Below are 25,361 nucleotides of genomic sequence, written 5' to 3' on the forward strand. Positions count from 1 at the left end.
AATGTTATGTATTTTTTGAAAATGTTCTCAGGCTGAATAAGACACAGGATAGACAACACTCTTGTTTGATGCGAGAGACCAGATCATCTTAATTCTTGTCATTAGTGTCTAATTTCATCAGTCCATGAGGAGGAAAATTTTCATTTTGAATACCACATCTCAATTTTATAGATTAAAAATCAGATATAATGATATAAATTGCATTTATATGTTCCATATTTACAGATATCTGGTATACATAATCTATTATTTTATTTAGCGTGGAATTCGGCACTTTTTAGCATTTAACTCAATGGTCAAGTTCTTTTCGCTCCCATTCACACACGAGAAATACACAAATTCTTGAATGGATCCACTGAATTGTTGTCACTGATTAACTATTCTGTCCATTTAATCGGTATGGAAGATTTTTATGTGCACAATAGTTTTCATTTTCCCGTAGAATAATAGAATTAGGGTCATGACTTTGAAAATTTTGTCTTTGGATTTTTTAGTCATGATGGCATTTTATGGATGTAGGTATTGCATGAATTTATGATTTTCATGCATTGTAAATTCCAAGGAACAAAGTATAAGTAACCAGATGTTATTCATAAGTTACATCAGTTCTGTTCTGCTATGCTATAAGATAAAAGAAAAAAGTCCTCTATGATGAACCGTTATCCAAACCTACTTCACATATTAAAATTAATCACATGGTTCAATTTTTCAGTAAGGTGCTCATCTTACCAAGCACTTGTGTTCATAAGTTAGTATAGGTGGGACTCACTCGTTAGTATGGATTATTCAAAGCTAGACCACATGTAGCTCTCATCACAACTGATTCCACTGATTGTTTCCTCACCACAATAAAAGTCCACTGATTGCACTCTTGGTCTCCACCCATTCCTTCCTGACCTTCTGCGGTTGTTCTCCACGCAGTCACAAGTGGATGTGCGCCCACCCCCTGACCCCTATTCTGGCCCCCTCACTGAGCGCGTCTTCAGGCTCGTCTCCTTGGCAGTCTCCCCTTCCTCCTCCTCCTTCCCCGGAGGCGTGTACTCCCGCTCTTTGCCCCCATCCACCTTCTCCCCGTCCGCCCCGTGGTCAGGGCTCCCGCCCTCGCCGTCCCCCGGAGGCGTGGGCAGCACCACCAAGGGGCCCATCGGTATGTTCTCCGCGCTCCTGGCTTTCCTGCAAGCGGGGAATTCGGTGGAGGCGGCGAAGTACAGGCCGCCGTACGGCCCACCACTCGAGGCCGCCCCCACGCCCCCGTACCTGCTGCCCCCGTAGTCGCCCCTCGCGCCCATGCCGCCTCCGTAGCCGTAGTTGAGGCCTCCCCAACTGCTGCCGCCCGTGGCTCCGCCCGCATGACTACTGGCGCCATAGGCAGCGAACACGGAGTTGATCCTGGGCCGGGAGAATCGAGCACCCGCCGGTGGCAGGTAGTCGAAGCGGGCCGAGGAGGCCAGGCGGGACCAGTGTAGGTGCTGACGTAGGGGAAAAATGACCCGGTTGAGAATTAGAAGGGCTCTCGGCTACAAATAGATATGCTATGTTTATCTTTAAAGGTGGGTTGTTTTGTGCGTATGTAAAGTCTCTGAATAAAATCAGTGGTAACAATCTATGGAGTAACCACGTGCACAACCATCAGGTGGATGGAATTTGGATGAAACTCGGTGCATTTGACTAGGGTTCTTACTTTTGCATTCAAGAAAAAAAGCTGTCTTGCCCCAAACGTGTTTCTAAGCACACCACCTTCCAATTGCCCAAGTGAGTGTCACTTGGCATAAGTCGTGGGTGTTGATGACTGGGCGAAAACGAAATCGTCTGGACATGCTGACGAGCGAACTCTCAGAGCATGCGCGGTTCATCTCGAAGACTGCTCCATCCACGGAACCATTGTCTTAGCCTTTCGCCATTTAAATGCATGAGAAGCAACCTAATCATATAGGAGATAAAACAAACGTAAGGGGTGAAAACTTGATTGTCTGAAAGTTGGGTAGACTTGACTGCCGTGATGAGTGCTATGAATGTAGACATGTCGTGGTGTGAGTTAGCCTTAATTAGGTGATTGCTCGTGACAGTGGCTGCCAGTTCAGTTAATATGCTAGGAGACTTTTTGATACACACATATGTATATAAACATATGTTTATAAGAGTTTATATAAAAAAACTATGTATAGAAAAATATAATGATATATATATATATATATATATATATATATATATATATATATATATATATATATATATATATATATATATATATATATATATATATATATACAGGGAGGCACCCAAAAGTGGTAGGACTGATTTTTTAACAAGACTTTTATTGACGATATACTTACATCGATTTAATAATCTTCAAAGTATGCTCCTTGAGCTGCTACACACAATGTATAACGTTGCTCCCATTCCCCGTACGCCCGCTGGAAATTTTCTTTGGGGATGCTGTTGATGACCCTCGTCGAAGCCTCTTGAACGGCCTTTATCGAGTCAAAACGTCGTCCCTTGAAATGTCTTTTCATCAGGGGGAAGAAGAAGAAGTCTGGTGGTGCCAGATCGGGAGAATAGGGCGGGTGCGGCAACGTGGCAACGCCGTATTTGGCCAGGAGCTGTCTGACGACGACCGCGCCATGGCACGCCGCGTTGTCATGATGAAGCACCCACACCTTGCGCATGGCCAAATCCTGTGAAATAATGCGTTGGACGTTGGATGCAGACAGACCCAACTGGTCTGCAATTTCTTCACTGGTTAAGTGTCGGTCTGTGTTCAGCAATGTCCTCACTCTGTCCACATTCGTGTCGGTTCTTGCCGTCGACGGCCGTCCGGAGCGATGGTCGTCTTCAATGAGCTCCCTACCCTCTTTAAACAACTTGTGCCACTCAAATACTGTGGAACGGCTTAAGGCAGTGTCCCCATAAGCCCGCTTGATCTTATCGAGGGTCTCAGTTGCCGTCTTCCCGAGTTTCGCACAAAACTTCACGGAATAACGTTGCTCTAAATTCAGATTCATTTTGTTTTTCGACGAGGACAAAAAACTTGCTTCACTAAAAACGGTGTCCTCACTCAACGACATCCCGCAGGCGACTGAGGTTGGTGTCGGTCTGTTGCTAAGAGTCCCCTTCACCTTAACCTGCCAGGCAGACCCCCCTCCACCGCTCCGTTCGCGCCAGAGAAAATCGGTCCTACCACTTTTGGGTGCGACCCTGTATATATATAAACTATATATATATATATATAATATATTTATATATACATATAAATATCTTCGAAATGGAACGCTCTTCGTCGACGCACAAATATATAAAAGCACAGATGTAGATTTTTAGAATATAGAGACACAAAGAAAGGACACTCACAATTTGTTATTTGACGTTTCGACAGCTCGGCTGTCGTCTTCAGAATCACATCTTCATGTCGTCTTCTGAAGACGATAGCCGAGCTAATAACAAATTGTGAGTGTCCATTCTTTTTGTCTCTATATTCTACAAATGTACATCTGTGTTTATATATATATATATATATATATATATATATATATATATATATATATACATATAAATGTCTTACTTGAAGAAGGCCGAAAGCTTGAACAATCTACAATGTGAGTGTCCTTTTAAGTGTTTCCATTTAATTTGTGTTCTAATGTGCCGTCCAAATATTATACTGCTCGTGCGAGTGTTTCTATATCATTTATATATATATATATATATATATATATATATATATATATATATAGATAGATAATATGTGTGCATATATATGTATATATATATATATATATATATATATATATATATATATATATATATATATATATATATATATAGATAGATAGATAATATGTGTGCATATATATGTATATATATATATATATAGATAGATAATATGTGTGCATATATATGTATATATATATATATATAGATAGATAATATGTGTGCATATATATGTATATATATATATATATAATATGTGTGTATATATATGTATATATATATATATATATATATATATATATATATATATATCGAGGACTGGTAGTTCAAAGGCTTGGAGTAAGTGGAACTTGGGAAATTTTGAAATGAAGACAAGTCCAACACAACTTATTTTATTGTGTGCGTGAGCTCTTGTAAATATTTTGCTCCGAGTTTTTCGCAATCTGTAGTGTTTTAATATTATATACCTACGTGAAATAAACAAAATATGTATAAATATGTACATATTTTTCCATGTGAATGCATATATATACAATATATGTATATATTTATGCATACATTCACATGGATATAAGGAAAAAGAATAGCAAAATATACAAAGGACAAAAAAGCGATTGGTGGGGAAGGTGGGATTGAGCAGATCACAAGCGTAAAAAAGTTACCTTGACCGGGACTACGTATATATGCACATATATATAAGTATATATATTTATGTATGCATACGTATGTATATATTTTTCAAGCGGCCTTTTACTTTTTTGTGTAGAATTAATGGGGGGGAATATATTTTCATTTTGTGACCCCGTTAAATATGCATTGTTTTCGTATTTCTTCATTCGATAAATGTCTGTGCTGATCAGTAGCTTTTAAAAATTTACGTTTGGTTGTCAGACGAAATAGAATGGAGGATGGGGCGAGATTGAGGGGGGTTGGTGAATGTTATAAGCGGGCTGGGGTTTTTCCGAAAGTCGGCTGGCTGAGGCGCCAAAGCGCATAAGGCTAACCAAACAGTGACCAAACACGCAGACTTTATGGGCCGGAACAACCCAAGTTTTCACTTTGTCGCCCGCCAGACCGGACATCATTTTTACATTGAAGCCGGGATCAGCCTGCCAAATGCCGCGGGTAATTCCTTAGGGGTGAATAAAGGCCCTTATCAGCCAGGAAAACTATGTAATCTCCCACGCTTCAGTCCCGACTGCAGTATCTGTTGGTCCCCTGTGCTGTTGGTAGGAAACCAGAACTCATAAAAAGAACACTAATAACGTTTGAGTGTTCTTTTTATGTGTTCTTATATTGTTTGCTGCTGTCCAAGTTATATATTCGCTTATGTTGGTGTGTGTGTGTATATATATATATATATATATATATATATATATATATATATATATATGTAAATCGAGCGTACATGAACATATGTGTGGGGATATGCATGTATATCGCACAGCCGTGCAATTGATGGCGTGTGGAGCAGAAGCGTGCGAGAGTGGTGGTTGGGTGCGCTGCTGCTTGGTGCTTGCGGAGAGGATGGGGGGTAACGAGCGTGTGCGCCCTCCCCCTGCCCTCCAGATGCGAATGAATTGCCTGCAGATGCGACCCGCACCTCACGTCCGCCCTCAGCAGATGGAGTTACACCTCGTCTCGACGGAGGGCCGCCCGCGCATGAGGGGCCAAGGGTGTTGTTCGACGGGGTGCAGGGCCAGCGGTTGCGGCCCGCTGACGGCCGGGCTCCGGAAAGGGCAGCACACGGAACAACCGACCGAGTCCATCAGTGTGTGGTGGTCCAGCTGGAAGCGGGTGGGTAGGACAAGGGTACACATGGGACGGACTCATTACGCACACTCATAGGCGGATAAGGGGAGGGGGTGTCAATAACACGGGTATTTTTCTTTTCTATGCTCATTGATTTCCAGTTTAGAAAGGGGTGGCAAGAAATGAGGTCTCTTTGCAGTTCGGAAAAACCATTGATGTGTACGTAATGGAAACATTAATGTGCAATGGGAAATCGGGATGGTGAGGTGGCTAACGTACTGGCTTTTCACCCAGAGGGCCCGGGTTCGAATCCAGGTGGTGGCAGATATTTTTCAGTGGTATCCTGATCCCTACTAGAGGTGCTTTGCGGAGGGCACTTTGAGTTAGTACGCCGTCCGTCAGATGGAACGTTAAGCTGCGGACCGCTTGGCGCCTTTCGTAAAGAGTAGGATAATGCCGACGCCGGGTTTCTCTTCACCCTTCATCCTTTCCCATCCATCCCTAATTGCACAAATGACCTCAGCTGTCGGTCGCCTCTCCTAAATACTATTACTGCTCATATACAAGGAAGATAATTTTTTATCGGCTTAAGGTTTGTTAAAATTTTAACCCACTGAGACATGTAGTGCATGTAAAATATCTGTGTTTTTTGCCCTCTTGTAATCAATATTTTCATCCAAAATAAAATGGGCCGCACGACGGTACCCTCTGCCATACACTTTTTGGTGGATCGCAGAGTATCTATGTCGATCACATACTTGATTAAATCGAAATTCACTACGAATATTTTCGTTCGAGGGTGGGAGTCTATGATGTTCATGGACCGCGAAGCCAGGGATCCTCCGAGACACCATCAATTTAATGTATGCGTTCGAAAATATTAGTTTATTAAAAAAGAGTCACCAGAGGAAGAGAAGAATATATCTCACTATTAACATCTTGAATTGGTATTAATTAGTCTATCAGCTGCTCTAACATTTCACCAAAGAGGTCATTTCCAGTTAGTTCACTCGTATTGTGAATAGATATCATTTGTATGCAAATTTTTTCGAATGTGAGTTTCTTAGCCAAACCGTATGGGTTTTCATTCAAATTGCATTTGGGGAATATCTTCCAAGATTTCTCTTTTTCCTCTTGAATTTCAATATGGCTTGGCCATTCGGCTGGGCTCGTATCTCCTACTAGCCATTGCCTATTACCCATCTTTGATGATCTTCCTCAGGACAGACTTTCCCATCCCGTTCTGTGAACCAATGGCGGCCAGACCGGCCGATTTTCGGGTGGAAGGCATCTGTGCTCGTCTACTTAAACTCCGCCTTCGTCCCTCCAGTGTGAGGCGCCCTGGATATAAGTTGAAGCCTAAGCTCAATGTACCGTTTGGTACGGTAAACACCACTGTTTCATCAAAGCCAACGCAAACATGAATTTGAAGCCATGGTTAAATTTATTCAACATTCCATGGAGGAGTATGTGATCGCGTCCACCATCAAATTTATAGCTGATCTAATGTCGACTTTCGAATTCATGATTGACGCCAGCGAATGACCGAACTGAACATCAATGAATATGGGCTATTATTGCCGAGGTTTCCGTTATGGTTGACGAGCTTAGCGTTGGCACGTGTACCAAGAACGTAAATTTCATTTACGATTGACGCTCCGGGTGAGGTCTTGAAGACGACGTGGAAACATTGAAATTGCGACCGACAATTGTTTGGAAAATTGTATGGACTTTTTACAAGCACGGATTTCCAAAAAGTTAAGCTACATACTCGTACCGCAAGTTCCGGTTGACGTACGAATTGGATGCGTGTCGTGAGCTAGGCTTCAGCTTAGCGCATGAATTCATCCTTGTTCTGAAGTAACAGTTTTTTTGTCAGTGGTTAACCTCCCTTCGCTATAAAGTTATCAGAATGGCATGTTATAAGGTGATTCATGCCACGTTTATCAGCTTCCAGGCTTATTAAGTTTACAACTTCAAGAACCAGAGCAATAACAAAAATATTGAAACATTTGTGGGCAACGTAGCGTGATATCTCTCTCCTCGACTATCTCGGTAATCTCCGTGATAGAAGTTTCAGCTATGATTAAAACGAACAGGCAGAGTTGGAAAATGAATGAAATATCAAGATCTGCTCACTACTCAGCCAAGTTAACTCATCTCTGGCGTCCTATGTGGAGTGAAATACTCACGTCCTGCCCTTCTGGACTAGGGGAGGTGACCTTTGCCACGAGCATTCAGAAGACCGTTCCTCCTCGCGGGGTCTGCCCCAAACGCAGTGTACCACGTGGCCAGCCACGCACCCGGCGGCTGTGGTGGGGTCATCAACCGAACTCTCCTAAAGAATCTCCCGCAATTATAGCGACAACGAAACCCCACGTATGCCGCCTAGGGACAAGGATGTTTACAATGGAAGGGAAGACACTGATAATAATTACTGCTGCCATTTAGTCGAATTTAGCGTAGCGTGCAACGCTGCCGAACTTAGTGATCCTCAGCTATTTCGTGAGAACATGCTAGTAAGAAATGAATTTTTTCTTCGTGTTTTGAAACGGGCAGGTAATTAGCTAGAGGAAACGCATTCATTTCACAGCGGTAGGAAATGGCGTTGAAACTTTTCCAATGAACCGGAAACATATTCTGACTTCAACGATGTTACCATTGATTCTATTCATTAATATGCTGGATTACGTGTCCTTTGTATGGTACACAGTGAGGCGTGTAAAGAAGGTATTCTGGGTGTACCTGAACACAATGCCAATTTCAATTCAAAGCTTTGATTTTAGCCAAATACGCTCATTTTAAACATATAATTTATTTTGATATTTCAATAAAAAAATCAAAAGCGTGCAAGATGTAAAAAGTGTATTTGAGTAATGTGCGTCGAGTGTTGCAGCCGACCCCATCCAATGGGCTAGCTGCAACAGTGAACAAAAGTTAGTTTTGCCTTTTTTCCATCAGTGAATTGCTTTCTTTGTTATTTTTAAGATGTTCTACAGGCTTAGTTACAATTATAATTTAAAAGTTTACGAAAAATTAATTCTACTCTAAACGGGGAAACTTACAAAAACTATCGGACGCTGTGCAGCAATGTGTCACTAAGCGTCACTCTAAATTTTAAGAAATGAAATGAACTACAGCGCATGTAAAGGTAGAGGTTTACAATCTAGAAGCCTTGTTACGTCTCTAATCTAGAATAAAAATTCTAGCCATCAGCTATAAAATTAATAGAATATATTAAAAACTAATTAGGTACCGAGTTAAATGCATATTAGCGAATGAAAAAGTAACTTACCCATTGCAAAAATAAAAAAAATACGACAGAGGTGTTATTCATTCCATATGGGTTTGTGAGTGACCCTTCGAGAGGTCTCGGAGGTCAAAAGGCGGGCGTTGCGCCCACACATCCTGGAGAGGGCTTCCACACGGCGTCGTTGTTTCTCCCAGAATACAAATCTGCGTGGTAACATTATCCGACTGTGGTGCATGCTATCATTATCTGACCACGCTTGGGGGGAAAAGGTTTTTGTGTCAATAGCAGTCTGGAGTGTAATCAACCCCTGCCACACCCCCTGTTGGTGGATTGCAGGGTACCATATGTGGTATAATATGGTATTGTCCTTCAGTTTCTTGAAGCACTCTTGCCACCACAACACAGGGAGCCGAAGCTGATAACATTTTGACAAGAGCAACATTAACAATTAGTTTTTTGTCGGTCAAGCCACACCCTCTTCAGGCCGATTGGAACCCAAAAGGTCACGTCCTCCGTAGCTTCCTCAGTCGCGAATATATTTGAAACACTACAATATTTTCATGAGCTGATATTTGGGACAGAAATAGTAGTTTTTTTTCGCTATTAAGCACTCGCGTCCCGTCAAGTTCCGAGACTGGAAAAGTGACCTCAACCCGTGGATTAGCTGGAATTTCTGCTGCTCTGAGCGAATTAACTATTCCTGAAAAAACCCGATCAAGACCCCCTCGAGGTCTTTTTTTGAACTATTTTTGGGGTGACTCGGTTTCACCAGCGGACCAAAGGGATTGCCAGGCCATGACAGTGCTCGGGTCGGCTCTGTCGCCTAATGCAACACTTTCGCACTTCCGAGACTCGAGTGTTGCAGTCTGCATCTCTGTTGCACGAGCCACGCCCTCAAATTAATCGCAACTTCAATTAAATACTTAGGCGTTGCCCTCACTCACGACCACTTGTCGGTGAAACATATACAGGGAATATGGATACAAAAGAAATACAATTAAGATTCATAAAAAGAGTATTTAAGAAATTTTATGAAAAGGTTAAAGAGCAATGTTATCTCTCGCTGGTTAGGCCTCATTTAGAATATGCTCCTAGTACATGGGATATTCACAAAGTTGGATTGATTCCCGAATTGGTTCGCTTGAGCGTAGAGGAGCTCGATTTGTAAAACGTTTTTATGGTAAACTGAGTAGCGTATCAAAATATTTAGACGAGCTAGGCTGGCAAATCACTCGTGGAACGAAGGTTTAATTAAACATTAACTTTGTTGCATAAATTGGAAAGATGCCTCCTTATTAGAGATGTTAAAAATGTACTCTTACCCCCATCGTACTTACGGTAGGAAAGATCATGTCTATAAAATTGGAGAGATTAATTGTAGAAAAGATTGCTTCTAGATGTAATTTTCCCCACAAATGATAAGGAATCGGTATAACGTTGAAGCTAAGGAAGTAAATTATTTATTCCAAAGTAGTCTAGTTTGTAATCGCCCCCTGCCACACACTAGAGCGGGGACTTGCAGGTTACTAATACGTAATGTAATGTACTTGCCGTCATCCCTTTGCAGAGTTGATGACAAATAGGGAACGAAATCCACGGATATGTCAGATAAGCCAATTTGCTTCCCCTGAAAGCAGGGCTGTAAATGGAATGCTGATCGCTCACTGCGGTTAACACCTGACGATGAAATTGCGCCTTGCCTTCTAATCGGAGGGATTATTTCTTCAGGACGAAAAATCGCCTGGAAGTCAAAAAAATGACGCCAGCAAATTCATATTGTTCCTCAGTTCCTCTTCCCCCATTCTTATCTCATTGTTGACCAAACAAAAGCAACTCATCGAAGGAAATTGAACTAACTACTTAATATGAGGGCTTTTAACTACAGACACTCCATCAGAGGTCTACTCAATATTTAATTGGTTACTAAATTCATGCTATCAATGGGAGGACGAGGGAGAAAATCAATTAATTTAAAAACATAGTCCTGAAGTTTGCGACATTAATGACAGCTTTGAAGAAAGTATGAAGCCGTAAGCAGAAGGACGAAATAGGCGGAAAAATATATCGTATCTCTCTCTCTCTCTCAAGGATATTTTCGTTTAAATGTGTTAATTCTCGATTTAGATATGATGATCATAACTGCGTATTCATGCTAATTACGTTTCAATGAACAGCCTTTTCTCTATTAATACGATTTTTCTTCACGGTCTTCAACCGCAATCGGCACACATCTCAATTTTGTATTTTCAGTGTAATGTAGCGTGAGATGGGAAGATTAACATTTATTTGCATTCAAATTGTTTGATCCGTAGAAATTAGGAATTTTGCTGAAACTTATGACCGATTTTTGGTGCTGAATCACCCATAGAGTTTTATTGGAAAATATTTTTTTTATAACTTTTTAAATCATTATTAGTGATTTCAACGCCGGGTTGAAGATTGAATATTTATGCATTTCCATTTGAAAAAGATTAGACAATGGACGTTTTGATTCAATTTCCGATCAGAAATCTTCTGGTCGTGTTATTGTAGGCAAATGGCCCTCAATGCATGGGAACTCTCTCTGTATTTTCCAGTTCAAACGCGAAATTGAAGCCATCTGTAATGAAATCGTCCTGAAGAACGCTGTAATTGAACCTAAAATTTGCCTTTTTATCGTTTTATTAGAACATGGTGCCGGTTCGTAAATATTATAATATTATCATTCGATTTGTGATTGTGCCATTTTCGTAAATAATGGAAGGGTGCTTCATAACAGACGGAGGGAATGTATGTAGTCATTCCATGTACTGCTTTCCCGTGTCATTCAATCCTTTGGAACCCTTTTTCTTCCATGTATGTACTCTACATTGCCTTTAAGGGAATTAGAGGTCCTCTTTGGCCAAATAATCGGCTTCCTTTGGTCTTACTCCCTAGTCAACACCACCCTTTCATCACGGGTAAGTTGTGCAGCAGTCGGGAAGAGAGGGGCTTAGGAAAGTCATCAGTCGATCGGATAAACATGGACCCTTGTTCTCAAATTGGAAAATAGTCCTCTAGTAAGAATAGATTCAGGGTTTATTTACCCTTTTGCCTGATTTAGGTAAAGGACCTTCTTGTGAGGCCACAAGTCAGTCACTAGGAAGTTGGCCCTTTGTTCGTCAACTCCGTATTTGTTGCGCAAAATTAACGATTAGTACCTTCAAATACTGGTACGGGTTGGTAAGAAAACAAAAATGTTTCGAGCCGAGGTGTTTTGGCCACTAGCCTCTACAAAGGTTCATTATAAGAAATGGCTTACAAAGCGTTATTACATATTAGCGACGTAGCAATATTGAAAATGGATAATGGAGAAAAATATTGCCTTTTTAAAAACCTTTTCATCGTGAGTTCTTCCTCCTTCTTGGTCGTCATTTTGAATCCACTAGTTGTCCGGGAGGGGGAATTTGCGATTCCGGCCCCTCCCGCCCCTCTTCACTCCTTTGTTTTAGAGGTAACTGTCCTGGGACTGCGAGTAGTCGGCGGGCGGCGGCCATGTTTGTTCGTTTTCGTGGTTGAGATTGGAAATTAGGAGAGGGGAGGGAGAGAAGCGAAAACGACAGGTTGAGCCCAATTTGACGAAGGAACTAAGCGTGTGTATCTTGAGGCATTTGTTTATTTCTTCTTACTTTGACAGACCGAAAGATAAATTAAACACGACCAGAGTTTCAGTGCTGTACGAAATTTCGCATCGAAACTCTTGTCGAGTTTACCTTGTCCTTCCTTCGATGAATGTCCCTGGTAATGAATGCATTGTACTCTGACATATGTAAAAGAGCGAGTCATGTTTAACTGTATGTTGTAAACGAGGCAAACCCTCTACGTTACACACGCGTATACGACATTTTTAGGGGTTTTCAAGTTTAATTATCTGCATTCTGCACGTTTAATGTAATAACAATACTGTTCTATATTTTCCAGAATGGCATTAGAAATTTATGAAGCATACCAAATGTATCAGTTCCTTTCCATTTCGGTAGCACGTAGTGCTCTTTGTATTTAAATCTGAGTACGATGGATATATTTAGGTCGGGTTATTTCGTGAGATTCTGCAAACCAAAAAAAATCAAGAAAATATTAAATATATTTGATTGTGGGCAGGGTGACGTCTATTGGCCGATTAACATAAGAATAAGCACCAGGATGTTGATGGACCTAAGAAATGAGAAGTGCCGTTTAGAGGATTCACATGGAGATGTCATACAGCTTAAAGGAGTTGGTAGAGATGTGGTTATATGGAATAAGGAAGGTATTTTTAACCTGACTACGACTCTGTGGTTTGAAAAAGAGACCAGAACAAAATGTGAGTAATTTAATGTAAAAATGGTTACATCATTTACACGGACAATTTGTGCATTTGCAATTAGTTTTTCAATAAATACTTTTTTTTCAAAAGGTAGCTAGTGTAGTATTAAGGATATTGAACTTTATCATCATTCTAGTTTATTACTAATGGTTGATTCGTTTCATCATCCGATTTTATTTTCAGAATATGATTTTCGTTTGAAGCCGTTTCGTAGGAAGACGTTGCTTCCTTTCAAGTTTTGCTCCGATTTATTAGAGTAACTTTTATCCACCTAAATTTACTGTCCTTGAATACCTTATTCATCTGTAAATGTCCTGGGCAATGAATGCAACGTACATTCTAGCATATTAATGAAAGGAACGAGTCATGTTTGACTGATGACGTCTCTGTAATCTTTCAGAGCTGTGCCCATGACCGAGAGATTGTTAGTAAGCTGATTGAACCGTATCATCTCTGGAGCGCCTGTTAGACGGCGATTTCATACAGGAAATTACCCAATTTTGACGGCCCTTGGTAGGTCGAGTTTAACGTGTGCCTCACTCACTCCCGAAAAAGTTCACAATCGATCTTGCCCTTTCACTCGAAAGAATTGTCTGCCGTTTTTGACGTCATTCGAGTGAATTCGAAAATTTTAATGATATTGATCGAATATGACACTAGAACATTGTAAATAGGGCACACTTTTATATATTGTTTACTCCGAGCGATGAATAAATTATCATTTTATTTGCGATCTTCAGTCATTACATTCTCAATGCTTGCTTGCGTTGCTTTTAGTTTTGCTGTAAACACAACTGGGCAATTGACACACAGGCACTGTCTACCTTCAAAGTTGAGTTGATCTGTCATTCGAATCGAAAATCAATCATTTACGAGTCATCTCCTTCGTGCAATGACGAAAATATGTGATCTTTTGACTAATAAGTTCATTGATGAAAATAATCGATATCCCGTATAGGTCTTTCGGAAGAAACTTCTGTTCCTGATAACGAAATGTGCTTCGACACAGGTGCTATCTTTTTTCCATATTACATACAAGGTCTGTTCAAAAAAGATGAGACTGGTCTTTCTTTGAGCGAAATAATTGACGGATCACAACCAGTGAGATTTCGCCTCATAGCGGCGTCTATGACAAGTAAAACATCGACTTGCCTGTGGCCCTATCTTGACTTGTCTCTACGCAGCAGTGATTCTTGTCTGAACTTGTACACGCTTGCTGTACAAATTCTTGTGTCGGTGTTGCGTGTTTGCAATGAATTTTGTTTTAACCTTGGGTGAAAGTGCAATTGAAACTTATGAAATGATTTCAGAGGCATTTGGAAATGAATCTATGAGTTGGGTACAGTGTTGGCGCAAGGCGGGGTAGAAGAGGCCATTTTTCCCTCGACCCAAAAAAGTCGAATGTCGTGAATGAACGTGAAGGTGATGCTGATCGTTTTATTCGATTAGGAAGAGATTATTCATCATGAATATGTCGCCGAAGGACCAGCAGTGAAGGGGCAGCACTATATAGAGGTTATGAGAGGGCTAAGGCATGCCATGTTGCGGAAGAGACCTTAAATGTGGAAAAACAATTCTTGATGTTATCATCACAGCAACGTACCGGCGCACACTTAATTGATTGTTACCGAGTTTTTGGCCAAAAACAATACACCGGTGATTCCGCAGCCACCCTACACTCCGGATGTTGCTTCAGCAGACTTTTTCCTATTTCCTAAGTTGAAATCCACTATGAAAGGATGTTGATTTGAAACTTTTGAAGGCATTCAATAAAATTGTGCCGCAAACTTAAAGGTTATCCCGTAAGAAGCGTTCCAGGCGTCGCTCGAAAGCTGGACAAAAACGTTTGGAGCGCTGTATTAGAAACATAGGGCTGTATTTTCAAAGAAATAATCATGAATAAAGGGCTACTAATAATAATTCGGTATTTATTCAAGCAGTATTATCTTTATTAAGTGAAGAACAAAATGTATTTTTCAACAGATCCTTATTTTGAGGCCTGAGCGTCACCTGATGGTGACGCTTAGGCGTTATTATGTGTATTCAGACGCATAAGTGTTGAAAGTAGTGGTACCAAAATAAAGAACGGTGGAAAAATACATTATGTTATTCATTTAATGAATATAAACTTCCACAAAGTTGAGCCAGGGACCATCGAATACAATCTAATCTTTTTTTGAACAGACCTTGTACAACACATACTACACATCCCCTCCATCAATGGTCTACCGAAATACCGTACAACAGTTTGTATTTCAAACTGCACGCGTATTATATAACACTGACGGGATGCATTATTACGCCACCATCCAACAACAATAGCAGAGCATTGACAATGGGAAAACCGCCGTTTTACGGTGCCATATTACGCGCCTTGTTTCCGATCCTTCTTGGCCTAAAAATACCATCGCCTCAGTTGTTGGAGAAAAGCTGACAGGCTCTTAAAATGCCACCGACGCGGAGGTGGGTCAAGGTCTGGTAGCAGACTTTCAGCTGAGAATGAAATCAGACGTGTGACTTAATTCGCCGCGGCTTAATCAGACGTCTCCAGGAATAGCATCGACTTGCGCGGCCGGTCGACGGCGTTCGGCCAGCATTTGTGCCCGCCGGCTTCAGACCCGCCATTGTCGTGTTTTCCGGTCACGTCGCCGTCTAGAAAAAGTGTGGGGAGATTTGTCGGAGTGTGCTGACGTGTAATTTACCTGCGAGCAGGATTGACCGGCGGCGGCCTGGGGACAGGAGATCGAGGAGGGCTGGCCGCCGGGGGCAAGCGATGCCCCGAGGGCTCCCGGAGGCAGCAGGCCGCCCTGCCCCACGGGTGCTCCGCCGGGGCCAGGCGGCCCCCCGGCCGCAGCCGCCGCTGCTGCCGCTTTCATCTGTTCTTTGTAGTCGGGTTGGTAGGGCAACAGCATGCGGATCTTGCCCCAACGGTTGAAGAAGAGGGCAATAGCCCCTGCCCACACGGCCAGCACCAGCAGCACGATGCACACCTCGATGCCGCGCACCTGGAAGGTGCCTCCGGTGGCCGCCACCATGCGACCTCCGGCCGGGGACAGGTTTGATCTGGGGTAGGGCGGCTGCAGACCCGGAGTGGGCGGGGCTAACCGGCCCGGGGCGAAGGGGAGAGAAAGAAAGAGAGAGATCACTTGGGGCGGCCATTTGACATAGGAAGTGAATGACGCGAAGGGTCTTGGACCTGCAGAGGTCATACCTAGGTTGCAGTCAGGGGTGATAGACGTTTTATACCTACGTCACGTGGGACTGAAGGACTGTAATAACGAAATAAGTTGCAGTATCGCGGTGTCTGGGGCATTGGCCAACCAGCCGAGGGCCCACGCTCAAACCCCGGCTGTGGTGGATATTTTTCGGTGGTATTCCAATAATCTCTTGGGTGAAGTAGATTTATGCGTCACGCGACTATACGTAATTTTATGAGATGTATTACTGTCACCCGCAAGGTTGACAAAGCTATATATATATATATATATATATATATATATATATATATATATATATATATATATATTTGGATCTCGTACCATGGCTTTCATGCACCATTGTTTAAGGGCTGTTTCTCCGAATACTTGTACTATTTATGGTTTTACGTGGAAGGTAACCTTTTTGATAATCCAGAGTTATCTACTGTTGACGTTTTATGTAATATTTATCATAGAGTAGAAAAACTTTTAAATCGGCACGTGGCTAGAGACTTTGAGGAACCTTCTTCTCAGAGGTGGGAGACCTGGGAGGTGAAACCCCTGGTATCAGGTTTACTCTGGGCACTTACCTTACTCCTGTTACCTACCATCTTCCGGAGTGTGATTGATAGGTCCCTAGCATTGGAGAAATTCTGGCAAACCTCGAGTGTGTGACAAAATGTGATTCACTAGGGTGACTGTTTCCGAACGCATCCGAGAGATTGAGTAACTGTGAGCGTAAAAGTGTGTCCTTCCTTTTTTATTTCTTCATTCCCGTGTATGATTGATGGGTCACTGACATAGGAGAAATCCTTGCAAACCTTGAGTTTGTGTTTGAACATGCGAGTCACGAGGGTCACTATTTTTCCCTAAGCACACCAGAGTGATTGAATGCTTGTGAGCCTGTTTCCTTTTAATTTATTTTTTAATTGTTTGTAGGCAATTGCGGTTTACGAGGGTCACTATTTTCCCAAACACATCCGAATAATCAAGATTGTTAATATCATTTTTCCTCTTATTTTTCACCTTGTTTTTACCTACCCCCTTAAACAAACCCAGAGCCAATTAAAGTTATGGCCTTGGTTTGTTTTTCCATTTTGTCACGGACGTAGGTACTCGTACGTTCGTTTTACATTTATTTTGAGGAACTGTTTCCCGATCTTGCCCTCCGATGGCCCGCTCTTTCTAGTTCTTCTGGAAGGGGCGTGGGGGAAGAACTTCTTACCCAATGTCCGGAAGACGACGGGTCTGCTCCGGAATTTCCGCCCGGCTCTGACGGCGGCCACGGACACCTGGTACTGCCTGTCCGCCTGGAGGCCCTCCAGGGTCACCGCGCCTGTGTTGCCCGCCACCACGGCCACCACGCGGTAGCTGGCCGGGGGACGAGAAATAAGATGGCGTCAAGGGGTCAAGAGATTGTGGAGGGCGTGCTGGGGGGGGACGGGAGGAAGGGAAGAGGGGAGAGCTCTGGGTGGGGGAGAGTAATCCGGCACAACGATGGTCCACCGAATTATGATGCTGGGAAGTGTGATTCATTAGGTGTTAATCCTTTCCTGTATATATTGAATTCAGTGGCAAACAAACGGTGGCTAAGTGCTTATATATGCCAACATTTACCCACCAAACTCGCAAAATTGCACAATACCCATATAGAGTGCGGTGCATTACATGGGTCCTAATAATTGCCAAGTTATGTGCTGAATTCATGTATTGTGTGTAAAAGTTTGACGTAGTTGATTCTGAAGTAAAATAGCAAAGAGTTTCGATAGGGATTGTTTTCATCTTATCTAAATAGCAGAAAGTATTTTGGAACTTAACTTTAAACGGAACTTAAGTGTTTTCGTGGCACAGGAGCTCTACTCGAGCTCTGATTGGCTCAAAGGTGACCGGAAGCGATCTCTGCCGCTTTGAGAGTGACCCTTCCGTCAGGGGTGGGCGAGTCCCTGTGCCACAACCGCACCTCCAAAACGACGGAGGGAGCTCCATCACAATGGCGTATTCTCTCGGGAATGATGTCACCGCTCTTCATTTGAAGTTTAATGCTTAGTAAAAGTTGTGACGGATCTCCAATATCACAGAATGGTTCGAGGTTTGGTTCCGACCACGACTACTGCGTCAGCATTTGAACGAAAGCCTCAGAACGCCAAAACTATCTTTGACACCAGCGATGAGTCCTTGTGGACACACCAAATGTTCTTTGATACGTACCAGGTTTAATGCCCTCCATCCAGAGCTCCAGGATCGGTAATTCAGCTGGGAAGAGCGACCGGTGCGTGCTTATGTGGGGTTAAAAAGGGCGAGGAAGAATGCTGGCAGGGATAAAGTACTTTTCAAAGGGTTGGTGGCAATTTTATGTCATATCTATAACAATGAAGTAGTGAAAGTAAAATGGTAATATCACTCTAAACACTTTTTTATTTCGCGACTAGGTCTCGTGACTATAGCTTCTCTTAAAAAAAATGGTCGCGGAATAAAAGCATTTGAAGTGAAATGAACCGTCATTTTTATTGTGTTCTTAGTGGAGAAATCTCACGAAATTCCACACCTAGTGCTGTTTAATATTATCATCAGGTTTACCCTGTGTGGAAGCTGTATTTTCCGACTTGCATAAATATCACTATTTTTACAAATGGACTAGACTAGAATGCTAAAATAATGGTATGATATTTTTGTTCAAGCAGTGAAGAGTAACGTTTATTTTTCGATCAAAAGTCAATAGTTTGTTAACCTCTAAGGTGGAAATATTGCTATTATGTTCACTAACGCAATCAAGTTTTAATGATGGAATGATGAAGGGTGTCAGGTTGGAATGGAGGGGGTTGAGAGGGGTGAGGTGGGCACTAACCTAACTATCACTCACGAGAAATGCGTCGGAATCAAACTCTGCATTCATTGTGCTTTGAATTAATTATTTTGCCTTAATTAGTTGAAGATTTGCATAAGCATGGAGTTTCGCATACTGAGAGAATAGAGTAATCGTCATTTACTTGAATACAATGGGTCCGATCTCGCAATCATCTGAATTCTCTCCAATAGGAATGGAGAATTTCGCACGTTTGTATTGCGTGGGAGGTTATTTGTTGAGTTGGAATTTCGCATACTCCTCGTATTTCCTCATTCGCGTAATTCTATTAATTCTACCATATTATTTTTAATAAAATAAACTGAAACTCATATAGCCGTAATAATTTAGTACTACTCGTCACACAATGAAAACATAATTTTTTGTTGTGATGGTTTGTGGGAAAAGAAATTCCACGACAGTGGAAAACCACAACCTCTCAACCAGAACACCCTTCTGCAGTAGTTTGTGGGAATGTTACATCCTCACCAGTGACAAACTGCAGACAAACACACAACCTAAAATGGGATCCTTCACAGGGTTAAAGGGACTCCGTTGAGGATACCTGGGTTTATGGACCTAGAAAAACTATCCGTGGCTATTTACGGGAATAAATGCCGCGCCAGGGACAACCATAGAGATAACACACGAGAACTCAGGAAAAAAAATCACTCAAACATTCTAAAAGGGGCTCATTACTGGGAGAATATTATTCAAACTAAGCAAAGTTGACAAAAAAACAGGGAAAGACGAGGGTGTGCGTCGAATGCGCGTATTTCGGCTACAATTTAGCCCTCCTCAGCGAACTGAAGGGAAAAGGTACTTTAATTAATTTAAATATTGCTTTTGCTCTTCAACGCTGCTGTCTTAAGTATATGGGGATAGGGGGCAAAGTTACCGGTGACCAGGTTCGACTTAGGCACAAATTTGACGGAATGCCACTTGGCTGTTCGTCGGTTGTGTTACCTATTGATGAAGCGAGTGCTTTGCGTGAGTGTTTCTCAGGATTGGATCTCGGGTTCGGCTTGTTTCGGCAATTAACATTTCATGACCGAAGGGAAATCTCGTGTAGGGCTCGAGCGCCCCCCCATGGGCTTGGAGGCAGCTGCCGATTCGCCCAGCGGAAGGGTTCCCTCTGGATGAGTACGTATTTCGCAGGCCAATGCGCCCCGATACGGAATTCCCTCTACATCCTCATTGTTGCGTCACACCCACTCATCCTGCGTTGGACCACGTTTTTGAGTCACACCTTATTGTTTTCACTCGTCTCCCCGCAACATCCCGCATCGGAAAAACTACCATAAACGGCGCGGTTGTACATTGACATGCTTCGCGTTCATCGAGAAACATCTTGGACCCCGTTGAATCGACTCAAAAGTCTCACATCTTCTCCTCAAGGGGGAGAAAATTAATCCCGAAAAGAAACGGAGGTTTAGGATGACAACTTCGCTCGAAGCGTCACTCGACCAAGAGCACAGTCGAGTGCCTACTTGAGAAGATCTTCTGCAATGGCATCGTGACGATTCCCCAACCCCCTTTAAGTCCTGAATTGGCACAAGTGTGCTATTTCCTATTCCGAAAACAGAAATCCACCATCCATCAAAGGACCCAGGAATGGAACCCCAAGTGCCGTCAAAGAAGCTTGCATGCTTGTACCCTGGAGGACCTTCCGGAATCCGCCTGTCAGAGAGCCTTCGGGTCGTGAAAATCCTCTGGCAAAAGTGTGTCGACGCCCAAGTGATGTATATTGAAGAATTTTGTGGCATCGTAACAAAATATGAAATAAATCTTTTTCCCGAAACGTTTCCCGATACTTTTTATACAAATCATGGTCATCTGACTTTCCCTTGTATCTGCAGGGTACACAATCCAAAGAGAGTAAAAATGTTAAAAATTAGATCCTGCAGACTGATTTTTGCGATGATATGGACGTTTTCGCGTCTTTGTGTATGGGAGGGATGAGATGGCGATGAAGAAGAGAAGGTCGGGATGATTGAGGTCCATTGACCTCAATCAATCGACGGCTCCGATTCGCTAACCCTTCCTCGCTCACGAATCGGAGCGTCGTATTCCCGCTCCACACCCCCCCCCTTAATCCATCCATCCCATCGACGCAAAAAATATCATTTACCGGAAAAAACGGAATAGCAATGAAATGGGAACATAACGCGTCTGAAGTTTGTTTTGTTTCGAGAAAATTTAAATTTGTTGACGATCGCGGTTCGAAAGAATGTCGCAGTGAAGGAATTGGGCAATTTCTCTTTCAAATTGAACGGATTTTTCTCCTTTGTCAGCTCTGATTTTCGAGGAAAAATCCAATTTTGTCTTGGAGAGGGTGTTTTATGACTCTCATTTATATTATAACCAGTACTACTCCTCCCTTGGTTTTCTTTATTTTATTGGCTCAATTAAGTGTCTGATGATGCCACATAGTGGCGAAATCAGGGTGGCCGATAAATATTTATTGTGGAATTGCTTTGTTTTTGTTTTCTTTACATTGTTCAATTTTTTTAGAATCTAAAAAAATGATGGAATGAATGAAAACGTTTACACTATGATAAAGCAAGATTTGCACGGCTGATAAACCTTGGCGTGATTTGGTATTAGGTGTCTTTGTTTTAATAAATACAATATCTCAACGAGCAGAGGCTATGCAGTTTTCAGGGAAGGGGAAAGCTAAGCTAAATATTAAAACAGGAGGGAAAAAACTAAACCAGGTTGACGAGCTTACATATCTCGGAAGTGTTTTGGACCAAAAGATTCAAAATAGCAGAGGCATAAGGAGAATGATTGCGTTAAGATCTTTCACGAGGAGGAGGGAATTGTTGACAGGGCCTTTGAGTGAGAATCTAAATTTAAAAGATTCGTCAAAACTTTGATATGGGGCGTAGATATATGTACGGCGCGGATACATGGTCACTGCAGCAGGATAAAAGAAGTGACAATCTACGCGTATTATCCTGCTTAGGTTTTTTAAATGTATTGTGTAGAGCAGGATGGAGAAGGTGAAGTGGACAGACAGAAAAACATACAAGGAAGTGGAGGAGAAGAGAGCATTGTTGGGAGAAATCAGAAAGAGGCAGGAAAGATGGATCAGAGCGTTTTGATTGGCAGGGGGATTTAGGAGATTGTGATGAAGGGGAGAATGAAAACGAGGAAGGGGCAGGAATAGGATATCGGATGCTGGATGAAATGAAGGGAGGAAGGAAGTGTCCGGAATTGAAGAGGGGCTTGTCGTAAATGTTGGATGCCAGGTTATGTTTTGTTAAGAAAGAGACGAGGGTATTATCGCTGTACCGTTTGGTAGCTTGTGTCTATCGAAAACCTAACTTACCCGGTAGATTAGCAATACTAATAATTTTTAAAATATCGTATTATATAAATTGTACAATAATTTAAATTATTTACTAATTAAATAATGATAACTTCCTCAACTATCCTTTTCATACGAAAATTGCGCAGCTCTCCTGGAAAGCGCACAAGATATGAGTTAGTGAGTTATTAGTTCTTGCGTAGCTGAGAGTCGTTTGGTAATTTAAATGCGCTGACATGTATCAAGGTGCAAATGAACTTGCAGAGGTTACAGGGTCAGTGAATGTTGGGGAAATAATATATTTCTGTCGACTTTTTTTAAGGATTTTTATCACATCGATATAGTTATTCCATGTAATGTAAATCATCCACCACTGTCCTATCTTACCCATAAAAATCCAATCATTGCAAAAGTGTAGCTGAAAGTACCGCCCGCCAGAAATACCCGCCCATTAATCCATCTCATGCGAAAGCAACTCCATTGGAATATCCAATCGGTCAAATTTCAGGTTTTTCCAAAAGCCCGAAATTCACACGTTGAAGGTTTCGCCCTCAGTCGCATTGCGAATTCAATAGCCATTCAAGTTGCTACTAGGGAGAGTCAATTGAAAATCTTGAAACTTGTACATTTTTTTACCTCGCAATTTCTTGAATACAAAAGATTCTCGGTTATATCATTTTCATATGTACTCTCCATGGTGTGCAATACGGAATATGGAATTTCACGATACAGAACGCGATACAAAATATGGAATTTCACGATAACTCTAGAAATACCATGGCTTTAACTGCTACTGAGGCCAGTGGTGTCAATACTTGGTGTGCCCAACCTGGTCGAGGGGGTCTTTTACAGAAGTAATGCTGTTTAGTAACTGCCTAGTTCGCATGTAAACCTGTTGGAGCGACAGAGATGAATCACCAATTTACATTAATTACTGAATTTAATTGTCTCTCTCCTCTGGGATGCATTGTGAAAATGCAGGTTTCATTTTACACTGTTGTTGCTATTTGGAATCATGTTGCTAACTTTGAGACACTCATCACACCATAGCTTTCACTCTTGCCCACTAACAGGGCTCTGAGACACAACTTTGAAATGTTAGGACACTTATCCTCCCATGTATTAAAGGCCGAACATTAAAATATGAAGTACAGCTGAGAATGACGTAATTGCTGTAAAACATTTGACGTCTACGAAAGTGTTTACATTTGAATTGGTTTGGGACATATATTTGAAAAGCAATAAATAAGTGACCTATTACCAGTGGCTTGATTTAGGGGTAGAAGGGTGTTATTTCAACTCCAATACCCGTGTAATAATGTCGGTGATCAATGCTGTACAAATTATCAATTGTTATTTGTCATAAAATACAGCTAATATTAATTTTTGAACGGCATTACTTGGGTCAATCATACAATTAAATAAATATGAGATGTAACGGATACGTTATGCCAAAAACGTCAATGCGATTATAGGCGAAATTCCAACATTTTCAGTTCTCCGCAAATAGACATTATGTTTTCTCTCTTAATTAGGGGATAGCATGGCTAATAATATATTGTATACTCCGAGTAAGTAATCAGTCATTCATCAAATTGAGGAAACCCCTTAAAAGCCTGTTGGGAAAACAGGGAAGATGTGGTGTTTTTTTTGAGGATGTTCTCGTTTCAGCAACGTGAGTCCGAAATACGAGGGCTGTCAAGAAAGTAGCGTATTCCATTTTTGTGGAGCGTGAGAATTAGTGGAGGAATTTGAATGGTCGCTGCTTTGACGCACACAGTACAGTCAGTACGCCTCAAGCTGGAGGGGTTGGAATGGCGCGCCGCTGATCGTTTGTCTATAGAATAGCGAGTCAAAATGAAAAATACAATTGGGAATCCCACCAAATCCCCCCCAATCCCAATCGGTGATGGGGTTTTAACTGATAAAAAAAACTTCAAAGCTGCTGACATTCATCAGGAAATTTGTACGCGGTACAAGCCATATGTGATGAGTGATAAGAGGTGTGCGTCAGTGTTGCCGTCCGTTTAAGAGTGAACACAATGGTCCGTGATAATGACCCAAGTGGCCGCCCAATGGTCTGTGGTAAAAAATTAACTGCACATGAAAATTGACGAAAAAGGTTGTGGAAACCGGCGTTTGAAATATCTGAAATCTTTAAACAGTTTTCCACTGCGGCTCTATTGCATGGAAACACGACTGAAAAGTTAGGTTACCACATTTTCATGCTCGGCTCGACGAAGAACTTATAGATGGCGTCATAGGTTGGCTGCGATCTCAGTAGAAAGAATTTTATACTGAAGGAATGCGTGAACCAGTTCAGGAATATGACATAGCTTTACATCTGTTTGGTGAATATTTAAAAAATAGTAGAGAAATGTAATTTTGAGATGAAAATAATAAATGTTCTGTATTTATTCCAGTATATTTTTTATACCATAACGGAGGTTACTTTCTGAACACCTTTCGAAGTATTAAATATTGGCCCAATTGTGTCGACGAGTGGGGAAGGAGTTGGTGGCGGGGAGGAGACGTTCGGGTGTGGGGAAAGGGATGGGGCGGTTGTGATGAAATCTGTGCAACGCTCGCTCGCCTTGTCGGGGGTGACCCACCGGTGTTTCACGATGCCGTCTCTCCTTCAGTGACGAAGAAGTTCCCTAATGCCTTTCTTTAAGGACAATGACCGTCCTCATGCTTCGTGGAACTCTGCGAAAGAGACAGAAATTCAACTCTCGACATTTGAAAACGCTTGGAAATAAGCCGGTGTGTCGTCACTCTCGACTCAAGGCGGACGGCTCATGAAAATTAACGTATGACGTCATGGAACGCAATCCGAGAGCCGATTCTTGTTCATCCAATCCCGATGCGTGACGGAAATGATTGCGTGACTCTGGTCGATTTTGTTACTATTCTCTTCCTTCATGCCTAGAGCAATGAGAAGGGGACATTTCGCCGCTTCATTGCCAACGCTCGTG

The 25,361-nt window shown here is 42.0% G+C and overlaps 1 protein-coding gene across 1 annotated transcript in view; it reads right to left on the minus strand.

Moving 5' to 3' along the window:
* Window positions 1-953: 953 nt before the first annotated feature.
* Window positions 954-25,361, minus strand: part of LOC139692533 (uncharacterized) — a 616,764-nt gene continuing 592,356 nt past the window's right edge. The window contains exons 7-9 of the mRNA XM_071590755.1: window positions 17,457-17,602; window positions 15,737-16,134; window positions 954-1,469 (exon numbers count right to left, since the gene is read on the minus strand). Of these exons, the coding sequence (XP_071446856.1) occupies window positions 954-1,469; window positions 15,737-16,134; window positions 17,457-17,602 (1,060 nt within the window). The remainder of the gene's footprint in view (window positions 1,470-15,736; window positions 16,135-17,456; window positions 17,603-25,361) is intronic.

The sequence above is a fragment of the Hetaerina americana genome, unplaced genomic scaffold (assembly GCF_022747635.1).
Source record: "Hetaerina americana unplaced genomic scaffold, ioHetAmer1.1.p SCAF_4, whole genome shotgun sequence".
Taxonomy (NCBI): domain Eukaryota; kingdom Metazoa; phylum Arthropoda; class Insecta; order Odonata; family Calopterygidae; genus Hetaerina; species Hetaerina americana.